Below are 15,125 nucleotides of genomic sequence, written 5' to 3'. Positions count from 1 at the left end.
ACCTTTTCATTGCCCTATTTATGTCGTTCAGATGTTCGCAGAATAGCATTAAGTTCTCTTTGTGAAGTTATATTTTAATATTGCTGCTGTCTGATAGATATCGATTGCCTACATTTTGTTAAAATTCTTCTTTAATTACATCTTTTGTTCAAAAGTGCTGCATAGTTGCAAAATTGTATTATGCAAGAGAAAAAGCAACAGCAAATGTGCAAGTAGAACTATAGATAAATATCAACTGGAGAGTAGTTTATTCAAACTGAAATATAGGTTTGTACCAATCAGGATGTTAATGAATTATCCACATATTATTCATTGAAATTTATCTATTTTTTCACATGCGAAAGTTGATTAATAAAAATATCAAGACATCATAATTATTAAGCATTTTGTTAGTTAATGGATACTTCTTAACTTGAGCTTCTGAATGAAAACATTCAACTTTTGCCGTAGAATGTATTATCATTCATTCATTGCTGAAAATGTTAGCTTTTCGTTTCAGGCATATGAACAAAAGCAAAAATGTAGTATAGCTTGCCTGACTTTGACTTAAAAACAGATCATTACTTACTTTTTGAGGTGCTAAAATATGTGTAGTCCAGACTATATGAAAAATTAGAATGATTGCAAAACTTTAGGACTGGATAGGCAAATCATGAGTGATGAGGAAAGAAGATCAACCTTCCAATGACATCTTTACCCATGTCCAGACCACTAGTGCATGAATTTGTACAGCCCATCAATAAAGGTGAAGACTAAACCCTCCCGCCAATTCTCCTGTTATGGAGCAGTTATAGCCTTCTTCCATTCCACAGAAATCAGGATTATCACTATTATTCCAAAAGTGAGAAAGATGCACTCCTTATAAGTGACAAAGTGAAATGAAATTATATCTCATAAAATATTAAACCAGTATCGCTTTCTTAACATAATCCCTTTATGGGACTTGGGTTTCATAAAACAAGAAAACTGTTAGAGTGCCAAAATAAGGCTGTTTAGAGTTTTCAATACAACTGGTGAAAACTTTTGCTCTGCTGCTGAATTGTGCAACAGAAATGTACAAACTCTGTTTCAGAGATCCAAAATGTATACAACATAAATGATGTTTTTTTTAAGATGTCTATGTTGCTATAAGTTTTCACTAACCCTGTGACTAACTATAAAACATTGCTGTCACAGAGCTGCTGAATATAGAGAACAGTAGATGTGGTCACAGTTTTACTCTGTGGCTATGCAGCTTTTTTTTAAAAATTGTTTATTTTACAAAAAGATCACACCAATTTTATCCTCTCCTGAAGATGCTGATTCTTGCTGGAATACAGTTCCAGTCATTCTTCTGTGTGGACCTTGATAATGAGTGTTGGCAAGGCACTTAACCATAGGGCTAAAAAGTGAAAAACAGTGTTTACACGCATGCACTTTCCAGCATGGGTCATTGAATAGTAATCAAGAGCAGGAGCCCTGGCAGTTTTTTCTGCTTCCTGACAAATGGACAAAGAGGAATTATAGCATTTTACAGACACTCAAGCTGAGATCAGCTCATTCAGCATCAACCGGGAAGTAAGCCTGGAACCTCTTGGTCCAATTAGCTCAGTCCCATGCTGTGTGTTGCCTTTACCAACTGAGCCACTGGGAGCACTAAATTTTACTGAGTTACAAATATTTATTCCAATAGTAGATGGATATAAAAATATTGCACTTTAGAAAGCTGAAGGCTCAGAAGCAAATAAATCTAAATCAGGTGGTGTAAATGGCCCAGCTTAAAATGCCCACTTGGTATTTCTGCGCAATCTCTGCGCTCCTCCAATTCTGGTCTCTTGCACATCTTGTGCATGATTTTCATCGTTCCACCATTGGCAGCCTTGCCTTCAGCTGCCTAGGCCCTAAGCTCTGGAATTCCCTCCCTAAACCTCTCCAGCTCTCTACCTCTCCTCCTTTAAGACGCTCCTTAAAAAGCTACCTTACCTGTCTTAATATCTCCTTATGTGGCTCGGTGTCAAACTTTTATTGATAACACTCCAGAGAAGCGCCTTGGGACATTTTACTACGTTAAAGGCGCTATATAAATGCAAGTTGTTGTTGTTGTATAATATCCAAAATACATTTTCTTTGGAAAAGGATTCCTCATCTGGGGTGTCCAAGTTGAGAAATCCTTCAACTCTGAATTCTTTGTCCACCAATTTTAAACACAAAACTTAAAACTGATGGATATCACCAGCATCCATTCACCACAAATAACAAATTCATCAAAAGAACTTTTCAGGTGGTGACTGAAATACGAGAAGATTGAATTTGGTTAAGAATAACACCAACCAAACCAAATTCAATCCCAAGTATATCGTATTTGAAAAATGCACAGTGAAAGGAAAAAAAGGTGGCAAGTCCATTTTTATACAGTTGGTGCATCTTTAAGAAAACAAACTTCATAACTTTATGTATCTTCAAAATTATCACCTTGCAATATATACTGATTAATTTTCTCGCCATCCACCACAGATAATCACTCAACAAACATACAATAAGCCACAATCTTTAATGCCATACATCTGAACTAAATGGAGCATTTGGCAAAAACAAAACAACACTACCTCATATAATTAATTATATATATATATATATAATATATAGATATATATATATAGATATATATATATATATATATATAGATATATATATATAGATAGATAACTTTTTACAAAAATATACACATGGAAATGGTTTTGAGGTTATAATCTTGATCTGTAGGTCATACAAAGATCATAAACTATTCTTCTGGTTTGTAGCTTCCTCTGAAATCTGTGATGAGATTACTGCCTTGTAATTACTCTTAGGTATTCATTACACTCTGCATAATTAAATACTTAATGCCCTAGAATTTGAATCTATTAAACAGTAAACAATTGGATTCACAGTTAATAATCTTCTACCTTCATTTGTTTCAGTGTGTCCGAACCTAATGTTAATGCTGTGATCTGGGCTTCAATACACTCAAAATCCTTGAGCAACTGATGGTTGCGAAGTTGGGCTTTTTTCTCCCGTTCACATAGTTCTTTCAAATAACTTTTCAATTTGGCACTTCTTAGCCTAGAATTGAGAAAAAATAGTGGAGTGTTAGCCAAACACCGCTTAAAATTTTCTTTTGTAACAAAAAAAAGAGGATCAGGCAGAATATTGGCAATATGTAAAATTAGACTTTTTAAATATTTAATATTGCAATTCAAATCCACCCCATTTTGAAATGATAATAATTCAAGTTTCAGCATTTGCAATAACCACTGTTATTGTAAGAAAGTACATCAGCCAGAAATAATGACACATTTTGATATTAGTCCACCTATGCACGGAGCACCCTGTGGTTTGCATCTCATTGATACATGCTTTTCTTTCTTCCTTTCCTGAAGATGTTCATCTTCCTGAGACGCAGTTCCACATGCACTAGCCTGTGGCCGTTGTTCATGTGTAAGTCTAGATAATGAAAAGGTACATATTTTGGTCCTGGTGCTCAAATGGCAGAACCTCGGAGTAGCGAGCATAACACTTGCCAAAATTGTGCTGGACCAGACTTGCGGGATTTCCTGAGATTTTCCTCATTACATATTCGTGGTGAGCTCCCAGCCTGAACTGAGCTTGAACTGGGCCTGTCTTTGGGAACTCAAATGGGATGCAGGAAATAACGCACGGCAACAGCTCTTATTTAAAGGGACAGATTAATTGTTGTTAAAGACAGAAGGAGATATGGCTGTAGGAAGGAGCAGATCAATTCAATTCTCAGATGCATGTTTGGAGGTCATCTGAGAAGGAGGTTTGCACTCTTTGGCATTCTAAGGCAACTTCCTCTCAGAAGAAATGTGCCAGCTGTTTGTTAGGAGATGGCTGTCAGAGTAAATCCAGTCTCTAAAAGATGAGGAAAAGGGTTAATAGCCTCTGGAGGTCTGCCTCAGTGATGCTAGTCAGCAGTGAACTATGTCAAGTGGATGGACAAAGAACGCAGGCCACTAATAGTTTGCTCTTATCCTGTTGCACCCTGACTGAGGCTGCATACTAAGCCCTAAGAAACGGCACTTTCCAAGCTTCCCATGCATGCTCATACTGCAGCAGGCACGGTTTACTACTGCCAATTAAAAATGTAACTGTTATCGCTTGACCATTTGGAAATGTGCCTCCACAAAGTAAGCTTACCACACAACTAACATGCTCAATTACTCACATACTAGCTTTAATACACTTGGTATTGTGCTATCCAAACTTACAACCTCTCAGTACTACTTCTGTCCTTGTAGGACAAAGTGGTGCATAAAAGCAGGGGACAGACCTGAACTTGAGGAGATCTCCCTCAGTTCAGACCCCTGAGTCAACATGAACAGGTCATGCTGGACAAAGTGTTCCTGAAACTATAGAAGCGGTAGGCCATTGTGAGGTTGGAGGGCTCAGGGCTAACACCATCCTTTTCTTGTTCTTTCTCCTCCCCTTACTCAATCATACACTTCAACACATACATTAATGCAATCCACGTTATGGTCTTCTCCTTTTGTAGACAAGTGCTGAAAAACAAGCTGAAGCCATGAAGCCAGAACATCACATCATCAGCATAACTCCATGCACCCATAGGAAGCACCAGCACTCTGGGGAAATTAGGCAATCAGTTTGAGGTGAGAACTGCTAGGACTCAACTTAAAACCAAACTGAAAGTTCGTAAGCGGAGCACAAAACTGGGGAAATGGATCTCTGCCGTTCCACTTCAGAGATGGAGACCAGAAAATTCTCCAAGAGTTACCCTGCTATCCATCCATGGAAGGCACACAGGCATAACTACAAAACCTGATCATACCCTTATCTGACATCCACACATGTGCACTTTCCAAAATAAGTCACTTAATGGCTATCAGGAATGAAGCATTGTGTGGCAATGTAGAGACAAAAGGTTTTCACAAAGGCTCAGAAGGCATCTCAACTCGTTAGCCACCTCTGCCAAGTTTGAAGGGGCAGGGGACTAAGAAGCAAGACAAAAAATACAGCCCCATGTACAGGCTTGAAGCTGCAGCTGAGCAATTCTATCACTGGTTGTGCCAACCCTGCAAGTACTAACCACAAGTATTCTTACAGCAGATGGATCAGCACTGCAGCTGGCTCCCTGTTGACTCAGATCATTGCCAGGGCAGAGAAGAGGATGTTTTAGTGTTTATCAGCCATTTACTACACCAGACATTGAAATACTTTTGCTGATATTGGGTGCAGGAAAATGGAAAAAATGTTCCACAAAAATTCACCAAATTCATTTTACGTAAGACTGGTAGTCATGACAAATGTTAAGAAGATCTTGATTTAAAAGTGCATGCAGTAATACCAATACAATGTAATGCTCTACTTACATCCACCGACCTGACTTGCTACATGCCAAAAGGTTCTTTTCTAGCTCCAGTCTTTTTCGTTCACTAAAAAAAAAGGAAATTTAGAACATGCTTGTGAAAGAATTCACAACATTATTGGAAACATTAGAAAACAAGGTCATGGCACATCTCATACACTTTCAAACATTACAACCACTGGTAATAATTGTAAATTATGTGCAATTACACCCAAATTCATGAAACAACGTGACTCGTTAATGACACATAGTCATATATAAAATATGTTGACTGTTAGCTGAATGCTTTCGAAGCTTTTGCACTTGGAAACAAGTATTATAAACATGTGAATGCCAAGGCAAAAAGGCAAAACCCATCATAGTTGATCGGGGCATTAAAGAAAAGCTGCAATCTTCTGATACCATAGTTTCCAATTCAAAATCATGCACACTGAAATGTTTCAATAAAGTTCTGGCTTTTAGATAGGTCATTTTCATTTTAAATAGATGTAGAGCAAATCACCATTTTCTGTACTGCAATAAGCCACAGTTCTTTATGAACTTGTGGTGGTGACACTGCAATAGTCTCTTCTGTGTACATAATTTTTCTAGGCAAAGTGTAAGGTATTTGACATTAACTAAAATTGCTTCTTCATAGTTACGAAGTTACCACAACAAGTTTCTATGCCCCTCTGTGCAGAACACCCCATGTATTCATTCAATATAGTTGGCTCATGCACTATTTGAAAATCTGTGTAGATTAAACCAAGGCTATTTAATTTACATTGGCACAATTTCTGGAATTTGTAACAACCATCCAAAGTAAATAACCCCAGAGATTGTTAGATTTACTTTTGAAAATGCAGAAGCAGACATTACACAAAGTAATTAGTCTTATTTTAATTGAGACTATTTAGAACACACTCTAGCATCTTTTTATGGTGGGCAGGTCTTTATTTTTAAAATAAATACAATGATATGTGGTGAAGGCAAACATTTTACAACAGTTAACCAGCAATTTATAAATCAATGTGACCTCTATAGCAATGTGGTAAGTCAAGTGTGATACCAATTTTTCACAACCATTGAGATCCACCACTTGACCAGATTTGACACTGTTTGTAATCACTCTCCTCCATTAGTTATTTTTTTTAAAATAAGCATGTCAAATCAGGAACACTTTAATAAACTTACAGTGCATTCACACAAGTTTAGCATATGCTGCAAAGTGATTTTAAGTGTCAAGGCCTGAACTAACTTTAAAGTGAAGCAGTGAAACTCCTCTTCACCCTAGCAAGATTTAGGCTGCTTATACTCTAACTACAGCATCGGTGCAAAGCAAAACCATTTCTCACACCAACGCTACAGTTATAGTGTGAATGCATGCTTAACAACAACAACTTGGATTTATATAGCACCTTTAACGTAGTAAAACGTTAATACAAAGGAAGAATGCATCAAAATGCAAGAGGACATTAATGCAACTGGCAAGTGAATTTCAATATAGATAAGTGTGAGGTGGTGCTTTTTGGTAAGAAGAATAAGGAGGCCACATATTGCTTGGATAATAAGAGTGTAAATGGGATAGAGGAGCAAAGGGATCTAGGGGTACAGATACACAAATCACTAAAACTAGCGACGCAAGTTAATAAGGCCATAAAAAAAAGCAAATCAAACACTAGCGTTCATTTCTAGAGGGATAGAATTGAAAAGAAAAGAAGTTATGTTAAACCTGTCTAGAACCTTGGTTAGACCACACTTGGAGAATTGTGCACAGTTCTGGTCTCCATATTATAGAAAGGATGTAGTAGCATTGGAGAGGGTGCAAAAAAATTTACAAGGATACCAGAACTGAGAGGGTAGCCTTATCAGGAAAGACTGAAAGGCAGGGACTCTCTTCTCTAGAAAAGAGAAGGCTGAGGGGTGACCTGATAGAGGCCTTTAAGATATTTGATAGGGTAGACGTAGACAAAATGTTTCCACTTGTGGGAGAGTCCAAAACTAGAGGTCATAAATATAAAATAGTCGCTAATAAATCCAATAGGGAATTCAGAAGAAGCTTCTTTACCCAAAGAGTGGTAAGAATGTGGAACATGCTACCACAAGGAATAGTTGAGGCAAATAGCATATTTGTATTTAAGGGGAAGGTAGACAAGCACGAGGGAGAAAGGAATGGAAGGGTATCCTGAGGGTTAGATAAAGCAGGGAGGGAGGAGGCTCGTGTGGAGCATAAATGCCGGCATAGACCAGTTGGGTCAAATGGCCTGTTTCTGTGCTGTAGTTTCGACATAACTCGATGTAAAACATCCCAAAGTGCTTCACACAAGCGTTATCAAATAAAATTTGGCACCGAGCCACATAAAGAGATATTAAGACAGGTGAAAGAGGTAGGTTTTAAGGAGTGCCTTAACGGAAGAGAGGTAGAGATGCGCAGAGATTTAGGGAGGGAATTCCAGAGTTTAGGCCCCAGGCAGCTGAAGGCACGGCCACCAATGGTGGGGCGATGGAAATCGGTGATGCGCAAGAGGCCAGAATTGGAGGAGCGAAGAAATCTCGGAGGATTGTAGGGCTGGTTCTAGGGCTGGAGGAGGTGACAGAGATAGGGAGGGGCGAGGCCATGGAGGGATTTGAACATAAGGATAAGAATTTTAAATTCGAGGCGTTGCCAGATGTAGGTCAGCGAACACAGGGGTGATGGGTGAATGGGACTTGGTGCGAGTTAGGATACGGGCAGCAGAGTTTTGGTTGAGTGGAAGTTTACGGAGGGTGGAAGGGTGGAACACCACAAGGATTCAGCCCCCAACTGCCATTACATGGAACCATACACACGCGCAGTATTTCATTTCAATACTATTGTAACAAAAATGTTTTATGTCTGTGGTGAATTTTGATGTGTATTTTGTATTGCTAGAAAGAACACGGGGTCACACAGTATATTTCTTAAAGGAAAATCCACAAGCTCAAAGATGAAACAGGGGTGCTGCAGTAGGCTCCACAAGGTGTGACGTGTTAAGGAAGGTAGAATGGCAAATCCATGTTGCTAATTGGGTGAAATGGCCCCAGATTTTACATTGCATGACAAGCATCACATGCCATTGTCAAAGGGTTGCTATTCATTTAATATTGGTGTTGGAAATGCAGCCTTTTGTTTCACTGTAACTTCAAAGGGGTTTAGATTGTATTTCTGTGGGAAGCCTGTTGTTCTGAGAGCCGGTTTTCAGCCAGCAGAAAGGTTCTGTGTTTTAAGATTGTGCCAGCCAGTAGAGATGACCATTTTGAACCTGCTGCATGTTCTATTGCACAAGAAATTAGCTTCTGGTTTAAAGTCTACACTTAGAGAGAAAGTAAGTAGTGTCTTTATTATTTTATGCAACAAAGATGATAGTGAAGTATATTCACTGTTTTATACTGTATATTGTTAATTTATCTGTTTTATGCAAATAAATTATTTATTGACTTAGAGTCTGAGAGGCCGATAGAGTATATATTAAACCCACCTATCGAAGAGAGAAGAATCACATGGCAGCGTGTGATATAATTCAGTAGCAGGAGTACAGAGTAAGGGCTCTGTGTTGCGATCCCTAGGTCTCCCTATCATGAGTACACTGCTGAACTTGCATGGAAGGAGCACACAGCTGATATCCCTGGAAGTTGATCTGATCAAAAATAGGCACCTGAATCCTGTTGGAATCTAGAAGATTTTCAACACTCACTTACTAGTCTGTCCTTTTTCCGGACTTTCGGTTGAGATATTTGCAATTTAGTTGAATATCCAAAGCCCAAGTGAATCTGAATGCTCTTCCCTAACGATAATTACTATCCTGTTTCCAACTGATTATTTTTAAGTTGAACTGAAGGCCACTCACACAATGAAGCTATAAACTGATTGGCCTATTAGTCTGTAACTCCACAACTGCTGAAGCAGCACCATTATGTTTGAATAGCAGGAATGGCCAATATCTTAATAACTTGTACAAGTGCGTCCTGCGACTGTAGTCAATAGCTTTAAGCACTACAATGGATCGCACACTCCTCACAATACTCATTAAAAAAGCCTTTATTTCCACTCCACTGTTATGATACACGTGTATTTTATGTGCATCAACAGTGTGCAAAGATGAAATTGTAACTCTGACCAGGAAAGTAATTTTTTGTGTGGTGATGGTTTACTTAATGTGTTCTTGTAGAAACTATAATCAGCACAAGGAATTTCAGCATGTAAAATCTGAAATAATACTATCCTTTATTATTTAAAAGATCATTCTGGTTAAGAATACAACATTTATATTTATAACAACATTTATAAAACATATACATGCATTTGTAAGGTACGTTTGAGACAATTAACAGCTCCTTTGCTGATTTAATAGTCAAAGTTGCAGATTCTCCAGCAAAAAGGTAATTGTATGATATTTGGGATAGACCTTTACATGCAGTAAAGCAAAACCCAATGTTGCTGCACTTATAACACATAGTACCTCGTATTAGTTGAAGTCATGATTGTGGGAACTTGCCATCCACAATGACACCTATCACTAACAAAAACACATACAACACCATCCATTCAGCAAAGACGTAATAAAATCACCCTACGAATTCCAACAATGCATAGTATTTACAGATTGGAGTGGATTTCAAAGTGGCAATATATTTGAAAGTTCTGTGACACTGAGAAAGTTCTGGGTTTAAGTTATCTAAATCTTCAAGGTATAATTGCTTCGTAACACACTCCACAGCCTACTTGTGATCTTATGAATAGTTTATGACTTCATTTGTGAATAAAAACTGCCTCAAGTTGAAAGTGAACTTGACTGCAATTGTAAATGTTTAACATTAAACTCTGCTCCTGCATCATATAACGATCTGTACATTGAGGACAATCAATCTATGCTGAGAAAGAAAAAGCTTACATTTATACAAGACTTTATTTATATAGATTCTTACGTCTCTCAGGATTTCCCAAAGTGCGTCACATGCAATGAATTACTTCGAAGTACAATCATTGTTCCTCTATAGGCAAATGTGGAGGCATTTTGCCCATAGCAAGGTCCCAAAAACAGCAGTGAGATTAATGAACAGTTAATCTATTTGGTGGTCTTTGTTGAGCAAAGAATGATGGCCAGGATACATAGAGCATTCCACGAAGTTCTTCAAACAGTGCCGCACTCCATGAGTATTGCACTGAAATGTCAGGCTAACTTATGCGCTCATGTCCTTGAGTAGAACTTTCAGCTTCACCTGCTGACTCAGAGCCAAGAGGTCTACCAACTCAGCCATGTGGCACAAGCCAAACTTATTCACTTCGAATCATCACAAAATAACCATAACACACATTTGGTCAGCTAGTTTAACCAATGTATGTTTAATTCCCTGCTACCATATCAATGTATTTGCATACTAATATTATTGAGTCATGCCTTCAAAATATTGAACAAAACTTTTTTTTAAATAAAACACTCAAATTTTTGTGTTTTGCACTAGTTTCACCAAATACTGGAATGGAAACTGTAACTTGTGTGTCTTCACTTGAGCTTGAAAGGACAGACAGGTTATCAGAATGGGAGAATTCCACATGAATGAGTGGACAAACAATGAAGGAATACATATGGCAAAGATTACATTAAAACTTTATGTAGTTACAGCATGAACAGTAATTTAACCTTAGCCCTCTTTTCATGAAGACAGCTGACCGATTGTAGGGTACAGCTCCACAAGCAGCAGCAAAACACCAATACCTGGTTCAAGAGGCAGCTGTTCATGTGTGGGTCTGGACAGTGACCATTGGCTGGGAAAGCCATCACATCCATGCCTACGCTATCCTCAGCCAATGTCCACTGTGCACTTCCAGAAGCACTAGAATGTGGTCAAGAGCAGGAAACCTAGCTAACATTTCTCCTCCCTAATCCTAAAACAGTGAGGCCATTTGTAATGTCCTCACTGCCATTGCCTGATTTGGCATTGACCAAGTATCAAAACTAGACTACCCTAGTCTGTATAGCTCACTGCTACAACACACTATGTATTTGTCCTATGAATCATCAAAGGCCTTCTTTTAGAATTAAAGTTTTTTGAGTTCTCATCCTTCATGAGAGTACGTTCTTCTTAAACAAATTTTAAGTGACCTAGTCCTGCTGGAGTAAAATTTGCAAAAATGGTTAATTAATTAAATGATATTTAAAATTGTTATTTTTGTTTTGCAGTTTACGTACCAATGTTAGAAAAGAAGGGCAAGTAACCCTACCTATTAGACAGTGAAACTTTATGCAGTATCTTTCCCATTTGATAGTAATGTTAACTCCTGGGGGAGTCAAAAAAAAGAAAAAATCTGTGGCCCATATGTCCTGACGTCCTTAGGAGCATTGGACTGTAAAGGACTATTCTTCTGTTGCAGCAATAATCACAGAAGTTGCACTTAGGGAGCAGGAAGCATCATTTCTTGTAGGAACACAAATTTTAAGGGAATGGGATCAACAATTAACAGGGAGGGGAATCAGCAAACAGTGTGATAAGTGGCATCAAGACAGCAATGTCAAGAAGAGAAGCAAAACAAGTGGTAAGTAGATCTTGATGACTTTGCTATAGATCAATGTCAAGATATCTTTAGCTACAAAATTCTGACACGTTGCTGAAAATGGACTGTGTGGTTTCAGGCTTAATTATGGTGAAATTTTCTAATGCCGAGCGCTGTTGAATTAGATTATTTTTGGGGAGTGGCAAAGTGATGTGAAACCAGCTGTAAAAAATGTTTTTGTCATAATAGATTAAAAAATAACATTTTCAAGGTATGAACTGCTAGCCTCCTGTCCCAGTATGATGGAGAAGTGAGTTCTCTTTCGAAGGGAGGTGATGAAAAAAGCTAAAATGGCTGAAATCATGCAGGGGCTACGTCATTCAACTGTTGGTGCTGAACTGAAGTTTCTTCTTTATGAAGTCCAAGCTCAGGATATGTCACGAAGTGTTTTAAAAATGTTGGCTCTGAGCTAAATCTAGGAGGATTGTGCCATGTGAAAAGTATCCAAATATAAAAACTACTGATTTTTATGTTCAATTCCACCTATATGTGCAATTGTTCAACGTGTAAAATCAAAATACAGACCTGTTCTAATAGATGCTCAAATTTCAAAGTTGTTATGTTCATGCACAATTGAGAAAACAGTAAGAAACAAAGCATATCAAAAGTGTCATTAATTTGTTGTAATTACAGTGAGACTATCATTAGGCCTAATGATATTATTAGTACTAATAGTGACATTTTATCAGAGATTATTGAATTCTGTTTTTTATTCTTTTAGTTACTGGACTATTGCAATTTTTGGAAACTAATAACCTTTAATTTCAAAAATGATGACTGGAATTTTACCACAAATCTATTCAACAAAAAATGTGCTGTTGGTTGTACTGAAAATATCCATACCTAGTAGTATATCTTAACTTAAGGCATTTTTATAGTAAACGAGTGCCAGGGATTGCAGATATATGGTGCAAGAGCTGTCGCCAGCACTCCTGAACATAAATGACCCAGTGAAGAGCCAACACTTTTGGCATCACTTTCCCAGGACCCTAGTTGTAATGTAAAAGGTCTGGAACACTTGTTGAAGAGATTAAACACTTGTGACTCTTAGTTGGATAAAATTTTCTCTTTTCAGCTCTTCAGCTTTAAAAGATGGACTATTCATACGCTAGTGAAAGTTTGCACTGAAGGACCCAAGAGATGTGTTGCAGTGTGAACGTCAGCAATATCGTTCAAAATTGTATTTAGTGGTGACATACGCTATCTTGTATATTGAAATACTCTCTATTACTAATGCCGAGCCAAAGAAGCAAATATTAGGACAGGTGACTAAATGCTTGGTCAAAGACGTGGGTTTTAAGGAACTTCCTAAAGGAGGAGAGAGAGATGGAGAAGCGGAGAGGTTTAGGGAGGTAATTCCAGAGCTTAGGGCCTAGACGGCTGAAGGCGCTGCTGCTAACGATTGGGTGATGCACAAGAGGCCAGAGTTGGAGGAAGGCAGAGTTCTCAGAGGGTTGCAGAGCTTAGAGAATCCTTAATGATACGGAGGAAACCTGTCAGGTCTCATTCATTTTGAGTGACAATCACACATTTCTTTGGGATGAGACATTAAACCGGGGCCCCGTCTGCATCAGGTGGACGTAAAAGATCCCACAACACTACGTGAAGAGTTTCAAAACTGAGATTGATAGGTTTTTGTTAGGCAAGGGTATTAAGGAGCCAAGGCAGGTAAATGGAGTTAAGATACAGCCCAGCCATGATCTAACTGAATGACAGAACAGGCTCAGGGCCTGAATGGCCTACTCCTGTTCCTATGTGTCCTGACCAATGTTTATCCCTCAACCAACCTCGCTAAAACAGATTATCTGGTCATTATCACATTGCTGTCTGTGGGACCTTGCTGTGCATAATTTGGCAGCTGCCTTTCCTACATTGCAACCTTGACTACACTTCAAAAGCGCTTTGGGACGTCCTGAGGCGGTGAAAGGCACTATATAAATGCAAGTTCTTTCTCTTTATTGTCAAAAATGTGACCTATTTGGATGAATCTCATTTTAAAAGATAAGTACAACACCCTGTATGTAGATGGGTTTCTGGCCTGTGCCGTTCTTTGTGACATCCCATCCTGTTGTCAGTGCACCTTTATGTGGCTCTAAAGTCCCGACGCGTGTCGGAGAGTCAAGCCAGTTGACGCGGACACGAATTAACCTCCCACTCGAGGCCGAGGCTCCACTCGGGGCCTGCGAGCAGGATGCCGCGGCCAGCCACTGCTGCGGGGCAGGGCTCCAGGGTCCCTTCCGTTCGGCTGAGGCGACTCAGTAACGGGGCCGAGGTCCGACGCGGTGCCGGGGCAGAGCTCACCTGCCGTGCAGTTGCCGCTGCAGTTCGCCCGCTCTCTCCAGAAGGCCCAGCTCGTTCGCCGCCATGTCCGCCACCGCCGGTTTGTACCGTTACCATGGGCAACCGCTCCCAGACAGCCCTGCGTGTGGGTACCAGGACCAAGAGCAGCATCCATCACAACAGTGTGGTACAGATAACCTCCCTCACTCCCTCTCACCACCCTGTCAGCTTCTGCACCCGGATAACACTCGGGGACCATAAGGGCAAATATATGAATTTAAATAGTAAAGAGTAAACTGACTTGTTAATGAGACAGTAGTTGTCACAACCGTCAAAATGAGGAATGAGGTGTATGATCCAAAGAGGGAGAGGGATCAGAAACCCCTTAAAACACACGGAGCTGTGTTTACGTTTAAGAATGAGATAGATAAAAAAAAATAGGGCACATTTTTAAATCAAACTTAATAAGAATTATTACAGTTGATTGAGACTTGTTAGATCTGGCTGTTATGGATTACATAAACTGATCTTTTCCAATTTCAGGTTGGTCATCTACTTTCATCTGAAAGGAAGCCAGTGTTTCACACAGCTTTCACAACAGTGATGTAGCCATAAAAGAATCAGGGCATGTTCGCAACAAATTCATCAGTGAAAAGTAGTCTACAATTTGTCCTTTAATGTTTGATTATATAGACTTCTTAAGCTCAATGTAACTTTATTCAGTTCAATCTATAAGTTGTAAATAATAAATGAAAAAGCACACTATCTTTATCTTCTTTGTGTTTGTTTATTGAGGGGGAAACTCCATTTAAAAGAATGAAGGAAAACATATTCCTCAACGAGTGTGTTCACATTGTTGTACTGAGGCTTATGGACCAGGAAAATCCTAGGTTCAATTGCCAGTCTGTGCCAAGTTAGCTGCTCCCATCAGGA

General features: G+C 38.9%; 1 protein-coding gene across 2 annotated transcripts in view; it reads right to left on the bottom strand.

Annotated features, from left to right (window-relative positions):
• The window catches only part of kiz (kizuna centrosomal protein), a 184,341-nt gene extending 169,979 nt beyond the window's left edge, over positions 1 to 14,362 (bottom strand). The window contains exons 1-3 of one of the 2 annotated variants that reach the window (XR_010963565.1): positions 14,214 to 14,362; positions 5,367 to 5,429; positions 2,925 to 3,081 (exon numbers count right to left, since the gene is read on the bottom strand). Coding sequence is in view for 1 of the 2 variants with exons in the window: in XM_067988390.1 (XP_067844491.1) it covers positions 2,925 to 3,081; positions 5,367 to 5,429; positions 14,214 to 14,278 (285 nt within the window). In the remaining variant the exon portion in view is untranslated. The remainder of the gene's footprint in view (positions 1 to 2,924; positions 3,082 to 5,366; positions 5,430 to 14,213) is intronic. The other variant, XM_067988390.1, reaches the window with a different exon arrangement.
• Positions 14,363 to 15,125: the final 763 nt, after the last annotated feature.

This window comes from Heptranchias perlo, chromosome 8 (assembly GCF_035084215.1).
Source record: "Heptranchias perlo isolate sHepPer1 chromosome 8, sHepPer1.hap1, whole genome shotgun sequence".
NCBI lineage: Eukaryota > Metazoa > Chordata > Chondrichthyes > Hexanchiformes > Hexanchidae > Heptranchias > Heptranchias perlo.
The sequence above is the reverse complement of the archived record's forward strand: the minus strand, read 5'-3'. Positions and strand labels throughout refer to the sequence as shown.